General features: G+C 41.3%; 1 protein-coding gene across 1 annotated transcript in view; it reads left to right on the forward strand.

The window, feature by feature from the left end:
- Positions 1 to 15,811, forward strand: part of LOC117025137 (arfaptin-1-like) — a 41,595-nt gene extending 25,784 nt beyond the window's left edge. The window contains 7 exon segments of the mRNA XM_033110911.1: positions 5,132 to 5,306; positions 8,542 to 8,647; positions 8,650 to 8,695; positions 12,923 to 12,989; positions 13,715 to 13,947; positions 14,561 to 14,678; positions 15,698 to 15,811. Coding sequence (XP_032966802.1) covers positions 5,132 to 5,306; positions 8,542 to 8,647; positions 8,650 to 8,695; positions 12,923 to 12,989; positions 13,715 to 13,947; positions 14,561 to 14,678; positions 15,698 to 15,811 — 859 coding nt within the window.
- The last annotated feature ends 2,252 nt before the right edge of the window (positions 15,812 to 18,063 follow it).

The following is an 18,063-nucleotide window of genomic DNA, read 5'->3' on the forward strand; positions in this document are numbered from 1 at the left end:
TTATGCATAGAAAATAATTTTGAAAAACAAAATCATCAATAGATGAAGAAAAAGCATTGACAAAAGTCAAAATCAATTTATGATTCAAACTCAACAAAGTGGCAATAGAGAAAAGATAACACAATAAAGACCATATATGACATGCCCATATCTAGCATTATACTCAATGGTGAAAAGTTGAGAGCTTTTCCTCTAAGATCAGGAATAAGACAAGGATGCCCCCTCTCATTGCTTTTATTCAACAGTAGTGGAAGTCCTAGTCAGAGCAATTAGGGAAGAAAAAGACATAAAAGGCATTCAGTTTGGTAAGGAAGGAGTAAAATTGTCACTATTTGCATATGGTATGATATTATATAAGAAAACCCTAAAGACTTCACCAAAAAACTGTTAAAACTAATAAATTCAGTAAAGTTGCAGGATATAAAATCAATGTGCAAAAATCTAATACATTTCAATGATTAATCACAAACTATCAGAAAGATAAATTAAGAAAATAATTCCATTTACAATTACGTCAAAAAATAATAAAATACCTAGGAATAAACTTAAGCAGGGAGATGAAAGACCTGTACACTGAAAACTATGGGCTCCACAATTGCCTGGATTCTCTCCTCATGCTTACTTAATCATAACAGGCTACTCTATTCAGTAGTAGATGGGGAACCCTCCATGCCTGGTACTGACTATGCTCTGGGGGCGATCGGCTCTTCCTGCTTATGTATGGCTGTGTTACACAGCTTCCAGGGGCTCTCAACAGCCCCTCTGACCAACTGGGACCAGGAGACACTCTCCCAAGCAGGTGGGTCTATGACTCAGCTCCTGTCTGGGTGAGGACAAACCGGGCTCTAGGGCCAGAAAGAACTCCTCATTTGAGTGCACAAATCTGGCAGATCTGCACTCCACGAAGTTCCCTGGTCAGAGTGCACCACCACATTGTTTGTGCAGATGAGCAAAGCTGCTGATTGGAATGACTATTGGGGCCCTGCAGGTATGAACTTGGACTGCCAAGATTCTTGTGCGGATTGTTGCAAGCCCTTCCCCTCTTCTTCATCACAGTCACATTCCCAGTGGTTGAGCATTATACATATTTCCCTGCAATCCTCATGGGATGAGAGCAGAGTAGGAGCTCCCATAATGTGACCCACAATGCTAGGGGAGTTGGTTGTTCTCCCCTGGGCTCTCCATTCCCATTGAAGGAACTGGAGTCTCAGGGGAGGACTCTCCATGTGGTCCTGCATAGGCATGGGAAAAAGGCAATGCAGTCAGTGTGTAACAACTTCTCTTAACCTTCTGCTACAGACTGTTTTAGTTTCTGTGGTACACCGGGTTGCTTCAGGCTCACCCCCATGTTCTAGAAGTTTCTCAGTGGTATCTTATTCATGGATGCCATGTTTCTTTCATCATTATAAAATGTCACTCTTTAGTAATATATTTTGTTTTAAAGTTCACTTTACCTGATATTAGTATAGCTAATCTATTTTTTTGTATTTGTTGCTTGAATGGTCTATCTTTAAAATATTTTACTTTCAGTATGTATGTATCTTTGAATCTAAATTTTGTTTCCTATAAACAGAATATATTTGGCTTTTTTATCCAATCTGACAATCTCTGCATTTGATTGTATTTATTCATCCACATGTAATGTTTTATTATATAGATTGATTTACCCATGCCATTTTATCTTTGTTTCCTTTGTGTCTCATATCTTTTTGTGCTTCTACCTCACCTTACTGCTTTATTTTACATTATTGAATATTTTCTAATGTAGCATGTAATTTTACTATAGAGTTTTTCACTACATTTTTAAATTACTTTTAGTGGTTGCTCTAGGGCTGACTATGTACATTTTAACTTATCAGAATCAGCTTCAGATTTATACTAGTTTAATTCTAGTACAACATAGAAATACTAATCCTATGTAGCTCTATTCAATTTTCTCTTTTGCAGTATTATTGTTATACATATTATATGTATTAGTGTTAAAAACTCAAGAATGAATTGTTGTAATTATGACTTTAGCATCTGTAGCCATTTCCTTAGCCCAATACACCTTTATTCCCACCCAGCTACTTTGTGCTGTTGTTGACAAATACATTACATTTCAATATCTTATGGGTCTAATACCATGTATAGATACTTTACACAATACTTTAAAAATCACTTAACAGAAGAAAGAAGGAAAAATACATTTATACTATTTTTTATATAATTACAAATGTTGTCTTATTGGAGCTCTTTGTTTTTCATGTGGATCCAAATTATCATCTAGGATTACTCTTTCAGCCTGAAGTACTTTCTTTAATATTTCTTGCGAGGTAGTTCTGCCAGAAACAATTTTTTCAGTTTCTGATTATCTGAAAATGTTTTATTTTGCCTTCATTTTTAAAAGATAGCTTTACTGGATATAGGAGTTTTGGTTTAGATTTTTGTCTTTGAGCACTTTAAACGTGTTGTCCCATTGCCTTCTGTCCACAAGTATTCGCGCTTAGAAGTTAGCTGTTAATGTGTAGGGGTTCCCTAAAATGATGAGTTGTTATTTTTTTTAACAATAACTTGTGTCATTTTCTCCTGCTACTTTCAAGATTTTCTCCTTATCTTTGACTTTTAACATTTTTACTATGACATGTCTGTTTGTGGATCTCTTTGGACTTTATGGATCTATTTGGAGTTTGCTGTGCTTCCTGAATGTGTAGTTTAGTGTTTGTTAATACATTTGGGAAGTGTTCAGCCTTTAGTTGCTCAAATATATTTTTTCTCCTCCTATATGTCCCTACTCTCCTTCTGTTACTCCAGCTACTTGATTTTTGGTGCACTTAGTGCTGTCCCATATTTCTCTGATGTTCTATTCGTTTTTCTTCATTCATTTTTCTTTCTGTTCTTTAGATTGCATAATCTCTACTTATCTATCTTCAAGCTTAATCATTCTGTCTTCTTTTCGGTCAAATCTACTATTGAGCACCACTAGTGAATATTTCATTTTAGTTTTTCTACTTTTCAATCCAGAATTTCCATTTGACTCTTTTTCTCTTATAATTTTTAAAATGATATTCTGTATTCAATATGACATTGTCATCATACCTTCCTTTACTTTATTCATAGTTTTCTTTATTTCTTTAGATATATTTATAATAGGTATTTGGAAGTCTATTTTCTCTTTTTTTAATTTTTATTAAATGTATAGGGGTGACCTTGGTTAGTAACATTCTATAGGTTTCAAGTGTACAATTCTGTAATACATCATCTATATATTGCATTGTGTATTTACCACCCAGAGTCAGTTCTCCTTCCATCACCATATATCTTAAATCCAACATTAAATTGTTCACACAGGCAAGTTTCTTTTGCCTGCTTTTATTCCAGTGTATAAGACACACTTTCCTGTTTCATTGTTTTGTAGGGTTTTTTGTTGTTGTTGTTGTTGTTGAAAACTGGATATTTTATATAATATATTGTAGCAACTCTGTGAGCTATCTTTTTACAGCCTACTTCTCCACTCAAGAAAAATCACTGAACCAGGACTCTGGAGATGGAGGTAGGGATAATGGCATGCTTCTCTTTGAATGGCATGCCCACTTAGGAGCTCATCACTCAGTGGAGTAAAGGTAATATCTTGAGGTCTTCTCAACTTGTATCTCCTAGAGTAGTGACACCACCTTAGGATCCAGGAAACAGGGGATCATGTCCCAGTATTTTCTGTGTTAATGCCTAAGGTAGAGTCTTCATTCCATTATGGTGAGTGGGAAGAAGAAGAGAACCCTCACCTCTTGACCACACTCACCCAGAACTTAGATTCAGCAACACCTAGTTGGGAGCAAGATAATAAATACTACCAGGAAAAAAGACCTCTACCTCTCCACTAGTGAGGTCTGTGTTCTTGGGTATAGCAGTCTTTAATGGAGTTTATGACTTATTCAATTGGGAGGGAGGAGAAAGGGAGTGGTCCTTGTTAAAATATCATACTCTTACTTTTTTATAGCATTTTCATTGATTTTCTTGAATAAATATTTCTTTATTTGCTATAAGCCCTTAGGAAAATTTTCAAAGCCTTTAAGTGGTTGTTTTGTTGCTTTTGTTAAGTAATTTTCATCATTTTTCTAAGGAGCAAGTCCATGTTTCTCTTCACACTGAAGTCAATCCATTTTTAGTTTCAGTTTCTAGCGTTGTACTAGCAAATAGAAGATTTTTAGTTCCATGTAAGGGACTGATAAACTTATTCACAAATTACATTTACAATGTTATTTCTTTTTGCCATTTAATGTACGGTTGATTCACAAAATAGGGTATAAAACTATGCTACAATTATTTGAATGAAGTTCAGCTTTGCAGCATGAACTTTGTAACACTGATTTCACTAAACTGGAGGTATTTTTGCTTCTTGTCTTAACCATGTGATGAGTGGTTTTCTTTAGTTTTCTAAATATATTTGTAATGACTATTTTGAACTCTTTTTTCTCTGAAATAAATGTTACTATGGCATTTTCACATGTTCTAAGATAGAAGGATATACTGGGTTTTGAAAGAGCATGCATTGGTAGCAATGGCAGGAGATGCCTCTTTCAGCTGCTGGTAGAAAAATATGAGTGGAAGTTTCAGGGAGGAGATGATAATTCAGTTATAGCACATGTTACTGTCATAATATAAACGTAGATTTTATGAGAACCCATAGATTATACTTTATGCATCACTAAGCATGTGTGACATAGGTGATTCGTCTGACCCTCAATGTATCTTTAATGTGACTTCCTCTTAGCAGATACTTTACCAATATTATTTTGCTTGTCCACAGTTCACACCTGCTTTAGCTTCATTAAAATTAGCTATTCCACCACGTTGGGATTGATCATATGACTGTATTACTATTAAGTTTTCAAATTCAGTTCTTAAAACTAGTTTTAAAATTTTGTGGTTTTCACTTGCCATTTAATACTGTTGTGTAGAAAGAGATAGTTATGAAATAAGATAAATAGCCTTTTATCTTTCCCATGTTAATAACTGTTTTACTCACAGAAATAAATGACTTAAAACATCCCTGGTATATGATATGTATGAGTAAATCAGTGTGAATTTTCCTCCTTTGTACTAAACATATTGCACTCCGTTTCTGTGATCCTCCACTTTTTTCTCTTTTAAGAATTGAATATGATGCATATCGCACTGATTTAGAAGAACTGAATCATGGAATTGTGGGCCCACACAGTTTGCCAAAGATTGAGCAGTCAAAGCTTCTCTTCCAAACATACAAGGAAAAATATGAGCAAATGCGCAATGATGTTGTTATCAAACTCAAGTTTCTGGAAGAACACAAGGTAAATTTATTTTTTAACTTCTGAGATCTTTCTGGAAAATTTAAAATGAGATCACCAGGACAAAGGAGACTACACAGAAAGATTTGATGGTTCTTTTATTCTCTTTTATGAGACTCACAGTAAAGAATTCCAATCACAATTAATGATGAGTCTTTAAAAGTACACAAAGTATACTTTCCTTTCTGTCCAAAGAGATATCACCAATTCCACTATCCACACTTTTATACTTGACAATTAGCAAAAAAGTATCTTATATTTAAATATGGACTGGGTAGCAATTACTTTTTAAAATTTGATTATGCCAAACTGTATTCTAAATTATATTTTAAAATCTTGATGCTTGTTACAGCTTATGTAATGGATCAATGCAGATTTGGGGAAAGAAAAGCATTCTTCCCAGTTACTGCTAACTGAAGAATGGCAAGTAGTCTAATTTGCAAGCATGCACTCATATGCCTATAAGACATATGTTCATAAATCAACTGTCAACATTTCTTAAGAATAAGAAAAGTGATAGAGTCTGATAAAACTTTTGTAGGTTTTGCCTGGAAATGGCTTGATGTCCAGCTCCTGGGTTACTGTATAGGTAGAAGATATTTCTGTCATTTCATGCATTCTGTATTTTGTGTGAAGACTGTAGTCATGTGATTGAGAGAGCTAAGAGTGAGTGATGTGCAAGTTAGGAGAGCAGAGTCCCTATGGGGATACCATCTTGGCATTGCACATAAGCAGTCCCACTTCAGTGCCCTTCACACTTTTGAAGTCATCACATGCCTTCAGCCACAGTTTCTGCCAGTAAATAGTTTTAAAATGTTTGTGCAGTATACCCAAAGGCAGCAATATTTATAACACCCTTCATCACATGAAATTTCTTCCTTAAATTCCCAAGAAACTGTCTGCTGATACCCTCAGTTTTCTCTTCCATTTCATTAAAGTCTCTGCTCACTGCCATAATATCTGCACTTTTCCCTTCAGAATGATACATTTCCTTGGGACATCATAGCACCTCCAGCACGATCACTTGTACATCTTTGTCACCAATTAGGGTTCAAAACTCTTTAGGGAAAAAAAGTAACAATGATAGAAAGGAAGCCCTCAGAAAAGTGGTCAGATTTCCCAGAGACATTCAATTTGAGGAAATAAATTATAGTGCAGCCTGGTAGTACTCAATGACTTAGTGCAAAGATAGAAAAGTACTTGTTCTACTCCGCTGGATGACAAGCCATGAGAGAAATATCTATCATCTGCTATGTTCAGCACTAAGAAGGACATAAACATATTAATATATGAAATCTATATTGTACATATAAAATACTTTGAATATCTGCCCTATAATAAATCAGACAAATACTGAGACAACTTTGCCAGCATTGTATGGTCTGCTGTCCATAATCTGAAGTGTAAAAAAGAAATACACCTAATTTAGAGGTTAAATATGTCTACAGATTGAGAAATTACTGAAGAAATGCAAAAGTATTTTAAGTAGCAACAATGCTTCTGCCAAGCATCCAGGATTATGGGTAATCTTTTTCTTTCTATGTGACAGAAAATATTTTTTCCTGGAAAGAATCTCTAGGCTATTGGTATATACCATGGTTTAGAGGAAGAAAGAAAGTATAAGCACAAAAACTAGCGAGAAAACTTTTACAGCAGGATCAAATGACTAAGATACAGAACTAGGGTAATTGCAATGGCAATAGAAAGGACAGATGTAGACGGTGATTTATTTCTTGCCTCCTTAACTGGGAAAATAATGGTACCATTGACAGAGACTGGAAAATCAAAATAGGACTCTGGTTTAGCTTTTGTAGGAGTGGTATTTGGGATGCATGGAAAAGGGACAAAAGATAGTTCTACTAGACCTGTATTGAGTTTGAGATAATGACAAGATATTCAAAAGGAAACAACTAGTAAAAAGTTAAAAATATGAGTTTATAGTTTGGGTGAGTGGTCAGTGTTTTAACTACTTGTTATTATTGCATAGTTTATCTTTGTTTTTGATGTTGTTAAGCAACTTTTACACTTTATATTTACACCTTTAAAAATGAGGGGATGGGACTATGAACTTTAGGTGATAATGATGTGTCAGTGCAGGTTCATCAATTGTAACAAATATACCGCTCTGCTGGGAGAAGTTGATAACGGGGCGGGGGGGGGGGGGCGGTTCTGCATGTGTGGGGTCAAAGGTAGTATATGGGAAATCTTTGTACCCTCTGCTCAATATTTCTGTAAACCTAAAATTGCTCTAAAAATAAAATCTAATAAAGAATAAAATAATAAAAATAAATGAGGGGATGGGAAAGAAGCACAATCTTTAGCCTAAAACATGACTGTCATCCTGTTTGCTTTCTTCACGGTTTGTATTGCACTAACGCAAAACCAAGTTTTTTCTTGTTTTCATAAATTTGAGCTGAAGCAAAAACAAAATTGGTTTAATTTTGTCAATCACATAAGTGAATTATTTAACTACTTGTTTGTTAAGCTACATATAAAAGGTAATTTCAACAAAAACATTATACACTTCCTACTTACTTAATCATAGTATACTCAATATTTTTAAAACCTAAAGTTTTCTGAATATCAGTGATTGTGCTTTTGCACAGTTGATTAATGTCCTTAAGGCTACCACAGGAAATGGAGCTGTTTTTTTGTTACTTTGCTAAATCATATCTCTTGATATGAAAGAAGATTTAAGCAATTGAAAATGAGTATCATATTAGCTTTAAGTAAATTAAAATAATGAGAAATTTTTGCTGCCACTTGTTTGATTGTTTACAAACTATATACAGAGTAATCCTATATCTGCAACGATTGAGCCCACTGAATTTTATATATAACCTGGTCTTAATAATGTCCTAACTTTTATAGCACAGATGGTACAGAAATTATTTGTTCATATAACTTTACATCTTCCATATTATCTTGTACACAGTTGGTTTGATAGAATTTGGTGATCTTTTTAAACTAATGCATTGACTAATATTTGGCAATTGTTTGCCCTATATTTAACTTTTTTAACTGATTTGAATTTATTTTTTTCACTCCAAGTAAGATGGGGAATTAAAATATTATCATAGACTCAGTAATCCTGCAAGCAGTTTACAACTTACGTATATGAAATACTCTATAATCATCAAACTTAGCTTTTGGAGAGTTAAAGTACACAGTAAATAATCGTAAATTCCACTGTCCATTGTAATGCTAATTTTTCACTTTTCTCTCTCCTTGTGCACAGGTTAAAGTACTGCACAATCAGCTAGTCCTTTTTCATGATGCCATTTCTGCTTATTCTGCTGGGAATCGGAGTCAGCTTGAAGAGACACTGGCACGGTTCCACATCAAATGAAAGCTCCAGGAGAAGAAGCCACATCTTGGTTTGAAGAACACTAGTAACAGCAGAAAAAAATAAAAATGTTATTTTACCAAACAAGTTTAAGAGTTATCAAATGTACGGTGATGGAAGGGGAGCTGACTCTGGGTGGTGAACACACAGTGTGATTTATGGATGATGTGATTCAGAATTGCACAACTGAAATCTATGTAATTCTACTAACAATTGTCACCCCAATAAATTAAAAAATAAAAAATAAAAAAAAAAAAAAAAAAAAAAAAAAAAAAAAAAAAAAAAAAAAAAAAGAGTTATTGAAGTAGATTTGGGGGAATGAGAGATAGCTTTGTGACTTTCGGACAAACATCTCATTATTTTTAGTTATTTAAATCAACACAAGTTCATTTTCTTACAGTTTTGAGGGACAAGAGTCTGTCATGGCTTACCTGTATTCTCTACTCAGTATCTCACACTAAATATGCCAGCTGACTCCCTGTTCTCATCTGGGCCTTGGAGTCTGTTTCCAAGCTCATTCAGATTGTTGGCACAATGCAGTTTCTTTTGGTTGTAGGACTGAGGTAACCAGTACCTTGTGGGCTATTAGCCAGGGACCTCTCTCAACTTTCTTCACACATGCGTCCTTCCATCTTCACACCAGCAAAGATGTGTTGAATCCTCCTCACACTCCAATCCTCCATTACTTCCCTCAACTTTTAAAGGGCTCATGTAAACAGATCAGATCCACAAGGGTAATATCTCTACCTGAAGCTCAACTCATTTGGGACTTTGATGACATCTGCAAACTCTCTTCACAGCAATATGTCCATTAGTGTTTGGTTGAATAACTAGGAGACAGGAATCTTGCGTGGGCCACCAAAGAGGGTAGAGGGGTGGTACAAAGGCTGGACATGCTTCATGACATCTCTGAAATGTTGCTCAGAGCTCCAGAGCTCCCTGCAGATTTGGCTGAGGCTCTGGATATGACTGCATCAGAGCTGTGATGTATTTCTTACCAACCATGTGTCCTTTGTTTACCCATAGGTGTTTGTCCCAAAAGTGTACCCACAACATTTTCTTGCACATAAATCTCCATCTCAGGGTCTGCATTCCAGGGAAGCTGGTCTGCAACAGTTGGTATTGGTTATGAGTTCAAACTATTATCTCCAGTTATTAGATACAATCACAGGGTTTCTTTATCCTTTCTCCCTCTCCATATTTATAACTCCCTTCTCTGACACTGGGAAACCTGGCTCCTATTATTCATAATATATTCATTTATTTGCTCAGTCCTACAATACATATCAAGTAATTGGGATTTGCCAAACATGACTTTGTGAAAAAGAAACCCACAAAATTAAGTTCAATAATGTATTTAAAGTTCTTAGTTCTTCACTCTGGGGGCATATAGTCCAAATAATGTGCTCCAATGATTTGGGGTTATTCTCCACCCCTCCAAATTCTGTTGTAGTTATGCTATTGTTTACTGTTATTTTAAATATGGTCCAGTTTATTGTGTCTGTTTGTATTCCATTTTAGAGTGTTTCTCCCATTCTTTTTGCTTATATTTATGTATTTATTTTTAATGTAAAGGATGTAAAAAATTAATGTGGTACAATAAGACAAAACTCTGTAAAAATTAGACCCTCCCTTCTTTCTATACTTTTCATTTCACTCCTACATAAACCATGCAGGCAATCTGTTACATGGGATTCTAACTTACATCTCAGAGTTTTTGTACAAATGAACAGATACGCATATATTTGCCTATTTCCTCTTTTATATGAGGAGTTGCTAATACATATGTTCTTTTTCACTGATCATTTTCCCCTTAACAATCCATCCTGGAAATCACTCCGTATTGTCTCACAGAGAGCTCCCTTCTTCTTTTACAGCTACATAGTCCTCCACTTGGGTGCTGTACCAGAGTTTACACAATCCCTCTGCTACATATGAGGATTGAGATAATGTCCAATATTTTGCAATTGGAAGGAATGTTGCCATGAATAATCTTTCACATATGTATATTCTTACTATTTTAGGCATGTCTTCAGAGTACATTCCTAGTAGGGGACCTGCTGGGTCAAAAGTAAACGTATATGTAACTGCCACTCAAAGCATAATAACAGAAAGGAAACTTGATAAATTGGACTGCATCCAGATTAAAACTTTTTACTCTGTAAAAAAGCCCATGGATCACCCCAATAAATCTAGTACCCATCTGATACCATACATAGTTGTTATGATATCATTGACTATATTCCATATGCTATACTTTCCATCCCCACGACTATTTTGTAACTACCAATTTGTACTTCTTAATCCCTTTTATTTTTCACCCACCCCTAAACCCCACCATTTAGCAACAATAAAATATTCCCTGCACCTTTTGTGTTTGTTAGTTTATGATGTTCATTAGATTCCACATATAAGTAAGATCATAGGACATTTGTCTTTGTCTGACTTACCAAACTCAGCACAATACCCTCTAGGTCTATGCTGTTGTTGCAGATGGCAAGCTTTCATTCTTCTTTATGGCTGAGTAATATCCATTGTATATATGTACCACTCTTCTTTATCCATTCATGCATTGGTGGACACCCATGTTGTCTCCATATCTTGGCTATTGTAAATAATGCTGCAATGAACATAGGGATGTACATATCCTTTCAAAGTAGTATTTTAAGGTTTTTCAGATAAATACCTAGATGTACGGTTACTGGGTTCTTCTTTGTCTCTTGTTAAAGTTTTCTTTCAAAGTCTGTTTTGTCTGGTATAAGCATTGCTACACCACCTTTATTTTTCATTTCCATTTTCATAAAATATATTTGCCATCCCTTCATTTTCAGTCTGTGTGTGTCTTTCAATTTGAAATGAGTCTCTTGTAGGCAGCATATCTAAGGATCTTGTTCTCTTATCTACTCAGACACCCTATGTCTTTTGATTGGAGGATTTTATCCATTTCCATTTAAAATAATGTTTGGTAGATATATAGTAATTGCCATTTCATTACTCATATTGTTTTATCTTTTTCTTAAATAAGTCCCTCTAAGATTCCTTGTAATACTGGTTTGGTGGGGATGAACACCTTTAGCTGTCTCTTTTCTGGGAAGCTCTAAATCTGTCCTTCGATTCTACATAATAGCTTTCCTGGGTACAGTAGTCGCAGTTGTAGGTCCTTGCTTTTCATCACTTTGACAATTTCTTGCCACACCCATGTGGCCGACAAAGATTCTATTGAGAAATCAGCAAACAGTTTTTTGGAAGATCCCTTGCACATAATTAATTACTTTCCTCTTGCTGCTTTAAGACTCTTTGTCTTTAATCTTTGGCGTTTTAATTATGATATGTCTTGGTGGGGGCCTCTTGGGTTCATACTGTTTGGGATTCTCTACGCTTCCTGGGCTTCCATGTCTATTTCCTTCACGAGGTTAGCAAAGTTTTCAGACATTATTTCTTCAAACAGGTTCTCAATCCCTTGCTCAGTCTCTTCTTCTTCAGGGACACCTATAATGTGAATGTTAGTATGCTTAATGTTGTTCAACAGGCTCCTTATATCGTCCTCATTTTTTTAATTATCTTTTTTTTTTTCTGTTCTGATTTGGTGTTTTCTGGTACCTTATCTCCTAAATAGCTGATCCAGTCCTCTGCATCATCTAATCTACAGTTGATTCCCTCTAATGTATTCTTCATTGCAGTCATTGTATTCTTCATTTCTGACTGGCTCTTTTTTCATGTGCACTATCTGCATTTTTATGTTTCCTAACTATTTGTTGAAGATCTCCCCAAGATAATTAACCATCCTTATACCCAATGTTTTAAAGTTTGCTTCTGGTAGCTTGCTTGTCACCATTCTGTTTACTTCCTTTCCTGAAGCTTTGTTCTGTTCTTTTATTTGGGACATGTTTCTTTGTCTCCCCACTTTGGCTGCCTCCCTGTGTTTGTTTCTGTTTATTAGGAAGGGCTGCTATGGCTCCCTTTTTTATTAGAGTAGCCTTATGTAGTAGGTGTCCTGTGGGGTACAGTGCTCCAGTCTCCCTGGTTACCTGAGCCGGATGCTTCACGTGTGTCCCTTGTGTGGGGATGTGTGTGTCCTCCTATTGTAGTTGAGCCTTGGTTGCTGTTTGCATATCAATGGGAGGGATTGACCCTGAGGCTACTTGGTTGTGAGGACTGGCTGTGACTACAGTGGAGAAGCTGCTATGCAGGGGCTAACACTACAGAGCAGGATTTGCTTTAGTGGGGCTCCGATGCCTGCCCAGTCTGCCCTTTGGGTGTCTCCTCCTTATAGTCGGCCAGGTATTGCTCTGGCTCGATCTGAAATTGGGCACTGGATGTGCGAGACCAGGGGCTACCTGGTAGGGGACCACCCACAGGCCAAGTTCAGCAGCAGCCTGTGCCCTGCCAGGGGCCACCTGGCATGAACCACTGCAATCTGTAAATGGTCGCCAGCTGGGCTGGGCTTACAGGTACGTCAAGAAGCCATGCCACAAACGCAGGTCACCAGTTGCTAGTGCCGGGTTAGGGCTGCTCTGCCAGTGGTATAGGACCCATCGAAGACAGATGCTCTTGTTTGCATTTTGTGAACCAAAATGAGAGATTTTGAAATTGAGAGATTTTAGGAAATTCTGCAACATGAGTCAAGGCAGGCCGTCTGTACTGAAAAGTCAATGGAAACAGCTTGGGTGTGCCCCAAAATAGGGTACGGCGGAGTCTCAGAATCACTAGGGCGGGGCCAATGATTGTTGTTAGCCAGGTTGATGGCGACTCAGATATCAGGGCAACCTGTGTCTGCGTGCCAGAAAGGGGCAGGGCTCAACAAACGAACAATGGCTTTCGCCACCTCCTCCGATCCGGAGAAAGCTGCCCCTCCAGCCCTCGCCCTGCAGCTAGAGAACTCAGTTCCTCCCCATATGTCTCTGGTGCTTTTTGAGCCGTTGCCCCAGGGTTAGAGCTCAGAGTGAGTGAGTCCCTCAGTGGGTAAGTCCCTGTGCCCACTGTGGGTATGACCCTTCAAGTACAGCATCTGAGACTGCAGCCACCCTCAGTCTCATTCAACCACAATCTCTGCTGCTTTTGACAGCCAGAGGTTTTGGGGACCTCTCTCCCAGGACTGGAACTCTGTGCTAGGAAGGTTGGTGTGGGGCCGGGACCCTCACTCCTGGGAGGGCAGGGAACGTCGCCAGCTGAAATATCTCTCCCCATGTTTAAAGGTCATGCATGGGTGTGGGACAAGCCCGATCTGCTACTCCGCTCCTCCTACCAGTCTCTAGGTGGCCTCCTCTGCATGTCCTTAATTGTAGGGCTTCGGTTCAGGTAGGCTTGAGGCAATTCTCACTGATGGTTGTTTGTAGTTTAGTTGTGATTTGCATGTGGTCGGGGGAACAGGTGAGCACAGTGTTTACCGACTCCCCGTTCTGGACCAGAAATCATAAACCGGTTTTCTGAGAGGAAAGAGATCAACATGGACTGCAGCATTTGGAAAGGTGGTAGGAGGGGGTTGTAAAACGAAGTCTAGAAAGGCAGGCAGGTTTTACACAGACAGAGGAGAGGATAAAAGGAAAATGAGGGAAATGTGAACAAAGACGTAGGGATGGGAATGAGCATGGCATATGTGGGGAACAACAAAGAGAGCTACCTAGACGGGGAAAGAAAAATCTGTGGGAGACATCATAGGAGCTGCCTTGTAGGTTCATGGAGAGCACAGTGGATTGCAACTCAGAGGACCAGAAGGCTTCAGGAATTATTCTGGTTCTGCCCTTACTAGGTGGGTAGCCTTCATGAGGTCATTCAGTCACTTAGAGTCCTGGCTTTAGTCACTTTCACAGGAGGATGCTGATAAGAGCTTGCTGTTCTTTCATGTTTCTTATACAACTAGGAAAGGTGATGCGTGAAGAGATGTATGTTAAACAATAAATTCAAAATCAAGACCCCCTTCTTCAACCTTGTACTGCATCAGCATGCTGAGGAAAGTGCTCCAAGGCCCACAGCAGGGTTTGATTTCTCGTGTGCTGCAGGAGGAAGATTACCGCCATAGCGGGGGTGTGGTAGGTGATTAGGGAATGAGAGAACCGTCTTTAGCCCTGTGGGGAGTTTGAGCAGGGGAGACAGGGAGACAGAAGTGTTTCTTGGGTTCCGTGCTGTGATGTGCCAAACAGTGACATCTCTGGGAAGTTTTTGGCTTCTGACATCAGATGAAACAGGAAGACAGGACTCTGCTCCTGTCTGGGAAGTTTTTGGCTTCTGACATCAGATGAAACAGGAAGACAGGACTCTGCTCCTGAAAGCTAGAGCAGGGTGACGGGAAGAGACCTGGATCTTGGGGGAAATCTATCTGGGTCATCATTAACATGTGAAGTCAGGCTAGCCAATTCCTCGCTCTGGACACCAGTTCCCCCATCTGCTAAACGGAAGCTGAAACAGCATCTGCCCAGTATCCTACAGTTACAGGGTTATTGCAAGGACCAAGCACATGAAATGTGAAAGGTTGTTTAAAGTCTAAAGTGCTAGGACAACACAGCTTGCCTTTCTTTTTCTCATTGACAAGGGAAACTGAATGTTCTGACCAGCGAATATCTATTAATTTATATCTCTAACATATCTAGTAACGTCATCTATCACCTCAGAAAGTTTATATTAACATCAGCAGCTGTGCGTAAGCACACTAATAACAACTTGTACATTCTTAGGGTGCGTATATAATTAAAGTGGAAGCCAATTTGGGATGAGGACCACAGAGTCACAAGCTATTTGAACCAATGTTTTGATGTGCCATTAACCGTAAGGGCCAATTCCCTCAGTTCAATCGTACTGTGCCTGCATATTGCTTTCTGCGTGCAAGAAGACAGTGTTCAGAATATCTGAGTCACAAAAGTATTCCTACTAAGCTGTACTCCATTAGGAGATTAACCCTAGTCTGGATAAGCCTGTGTGAGTTTAGTGTCTTCTTCTTATTGGCATTCTTGCTCTGGCAGCTCGCCTCTGTCCCTCTGAGAAAGACTGGGCCTCCCTGTTGGAGTCTTAGTTCCATGTGGAGGTCAGTCCGTGTCAACTCTACTTTACACAGAGTACCTCACCCACACGGAAGCTCCATGCGGGCTTAGCAGACCAGGAGGGCTTTACAAGAAGGGATTTTGACAGTGTGACCTGTGAAGACGACGACGAGCACCCCTCCACCTAGGGAGGGGGATGGGGGGTGAGTCTCGACTTCTCATCAACCCAAACCGAGGGTCTTCACACTGACCACTCCCTGTAGCTTCATGTGTGTGCGTTGCCCACGTGGCACAAAGATCTGTTGTGAGGCAGAGCCACGAGCTCAGGGAACTCACTCTTCCCCACCCCCCAGCCAGAGCGAGGACATCACTGAGACGTCACTGGGGCGTGGGGCGTCCACCTGTTCTCTGTCCTGTTGCCCCGGGTGACCACATAAGCCTCTCTGCCAGTGTCCAGAGCCCTCGGTTCCCCAGCTCTAACCCTCCCCATGTGAGGCCCCTGCCTCGAGACCTCTTTCCGCCGCTCCCCCTCTGCACCCACCCCTCCCACCCCCCGCAGCCCCAACTCTCAGAGGCCAAATTTCGTTCACTTTGTCCCTAGTGGTCGAGAAAAGCCAGCCTCATGAGTGAAAGGGAAGAGGACGCCCCCTCGGAGGTTTATGACTCATCCTCCTCGGAAGACACGCCAACGCCCGAGGAGGACTCCTTGACAAGTGGAGACTCCCCCCAGGCCCTAGTCCAGGGCGAGGTCAACCGGGAAGTGACCCGCAAGGCCACTGGGGCCACAGGCACCAAGGGAAAGGAGGCCAAGAAGGCCTCCGCGACGCCGGTGCCAGGCAGCGTCAAGTGGTTTCACGTGACGAACGGCTATGGTTTCATCAGGAGGCAGGACACACAGGAACACGTGTTCATTCATCAATCGGCCATCACCCAGAATAGCCCATATAAGTACCAGCAAAGCGCGGGGGACGGTGGTGAGATGGTCGAATTCGATGTGGTGCAGAGCCTTCAGGGTACCGAGGAGGCCAACGTGACCGGGCCGGGGGGCACCCCAGTCCAGGGCAGCTGTCATGCCACCAAACGCCACTGGGTCCGAAGGAGCTTCTACCTGTGCTGCCAGGTGCCCTCACCAGGCCACTGGTGCTCCCCGCAGGAAGAGGGGGACAGGGACAGCACCGATGGCCGCCACCGCCAGCAGAGCGGGTTCTTCATGTCCCCAGGCACACACTCTCCCGGCCCCCGGGGAGTGAGAGACCTAGGAGTGGACGGCGGCCCCGCCACCACCGCTGACCGTCCCAGCACGTCCCGTCGTTTGTCCATTCGGCGCCCAGCTCCCCCGTGTGGCCCTCGCAGCTCTGACGACCAGGACGGGGACAAAGACGCCACTGACCACCGCCGGGGCTTCTGCTTCAGGCACCTTGTGCCCTTCCGCCATCCCGAGAGTCCCCAGGGTCACGAGCCGGGGAGGGACGGCGCCCTGGCCTCTGACCGCCCCGAATGCGGCAGCAACACGTCCATGCGCCTCCGCGCACCCCCGGCTGGCCTCCGGTGCTCCAAGGATCAGAAACCGGCCAAAGATGCCGCCGCTGAGCGCCCCTCCTTCCATCGGGGATCCTCCATCCGCCACCGCATGCCCCCCCACGGGCCCAAGGTCGCCCAGGCTCAGAAGAAAGAAACGCATGAGGAGCAGGACCCCGGCTTCGCCACAGCCCAGGGCCCTCCTCGCCGGCTGTCTGACAACAGCAAAGTTCAACAACTGCAGCGCCTCCCGCCCTTGCAAAGGGCCCCAGCCATAGCCTGCCGCCCTTTTTCCAGCAGCGGCCTGCGTGCGGCTCACCTGCCTGGGTGCACCCTGACCATAGGCCCAGAAAGCGCGCCGCGCAGGGAGCCTGGCCCGTGCTACGACCTGCTGAGTCGCCCAAGGCGCAGCAACACCGTTTCAAGCCCAAGATGCTCTCCCAGCATGTCTGAGAAGCAGCGAGCGCAGGACGTGAAGGGACTGTGTGATGCTGGCAACGCACAGAATAGGCCCCTGCAGCACTACCTAGTGACTGCCCCCAAGGACCTGCACTGCCGCCCACAGGCGCCACCCCCCAAAGCCCAGGTCCACAACCCCCAGGGGAGGGAGGGCAGGAACGAAAGGGGGACTGCAGACACCCATGCTCAACCCAGAGAAAAGCCCAGCACCAGCAATGAGGACCCCACAACCACTCTCGCCCAGTAACAGCCCGGCTCCCTCCAGGGTACTCAGGCTGGGGCTGCAGAAAACGTACCCTGGGTGGATGGATGCCCTCTAGGGACATGGAGCCCTGTAGCAGCCATAGAGCATATTTACTCATAGTCTGAACCCAATGAACACTCTGACTTTACCTCCCCCCAGCACATTTTGAGTTGGCCCAAGAGACGGTTTGCAATGTTACCGGGGAAATGGCCTGAGAGA

Source organism: Rhinolophus ferrumequinum, chromosome X (assembly GCF_004115265.2).
Source record: "Rhinolophus ferrumequinum isolate MPI-CBG mRhiFer1 chromosome X, mRhiFer1_v1.p, whole genome shotgun sequence".
NCBI lineage: Eukaryota > Metazoa > Chordata > Mammalia > Chiroptera > Rhinolophidae > Rhinolophus > Rhinolophus ferrumequinum.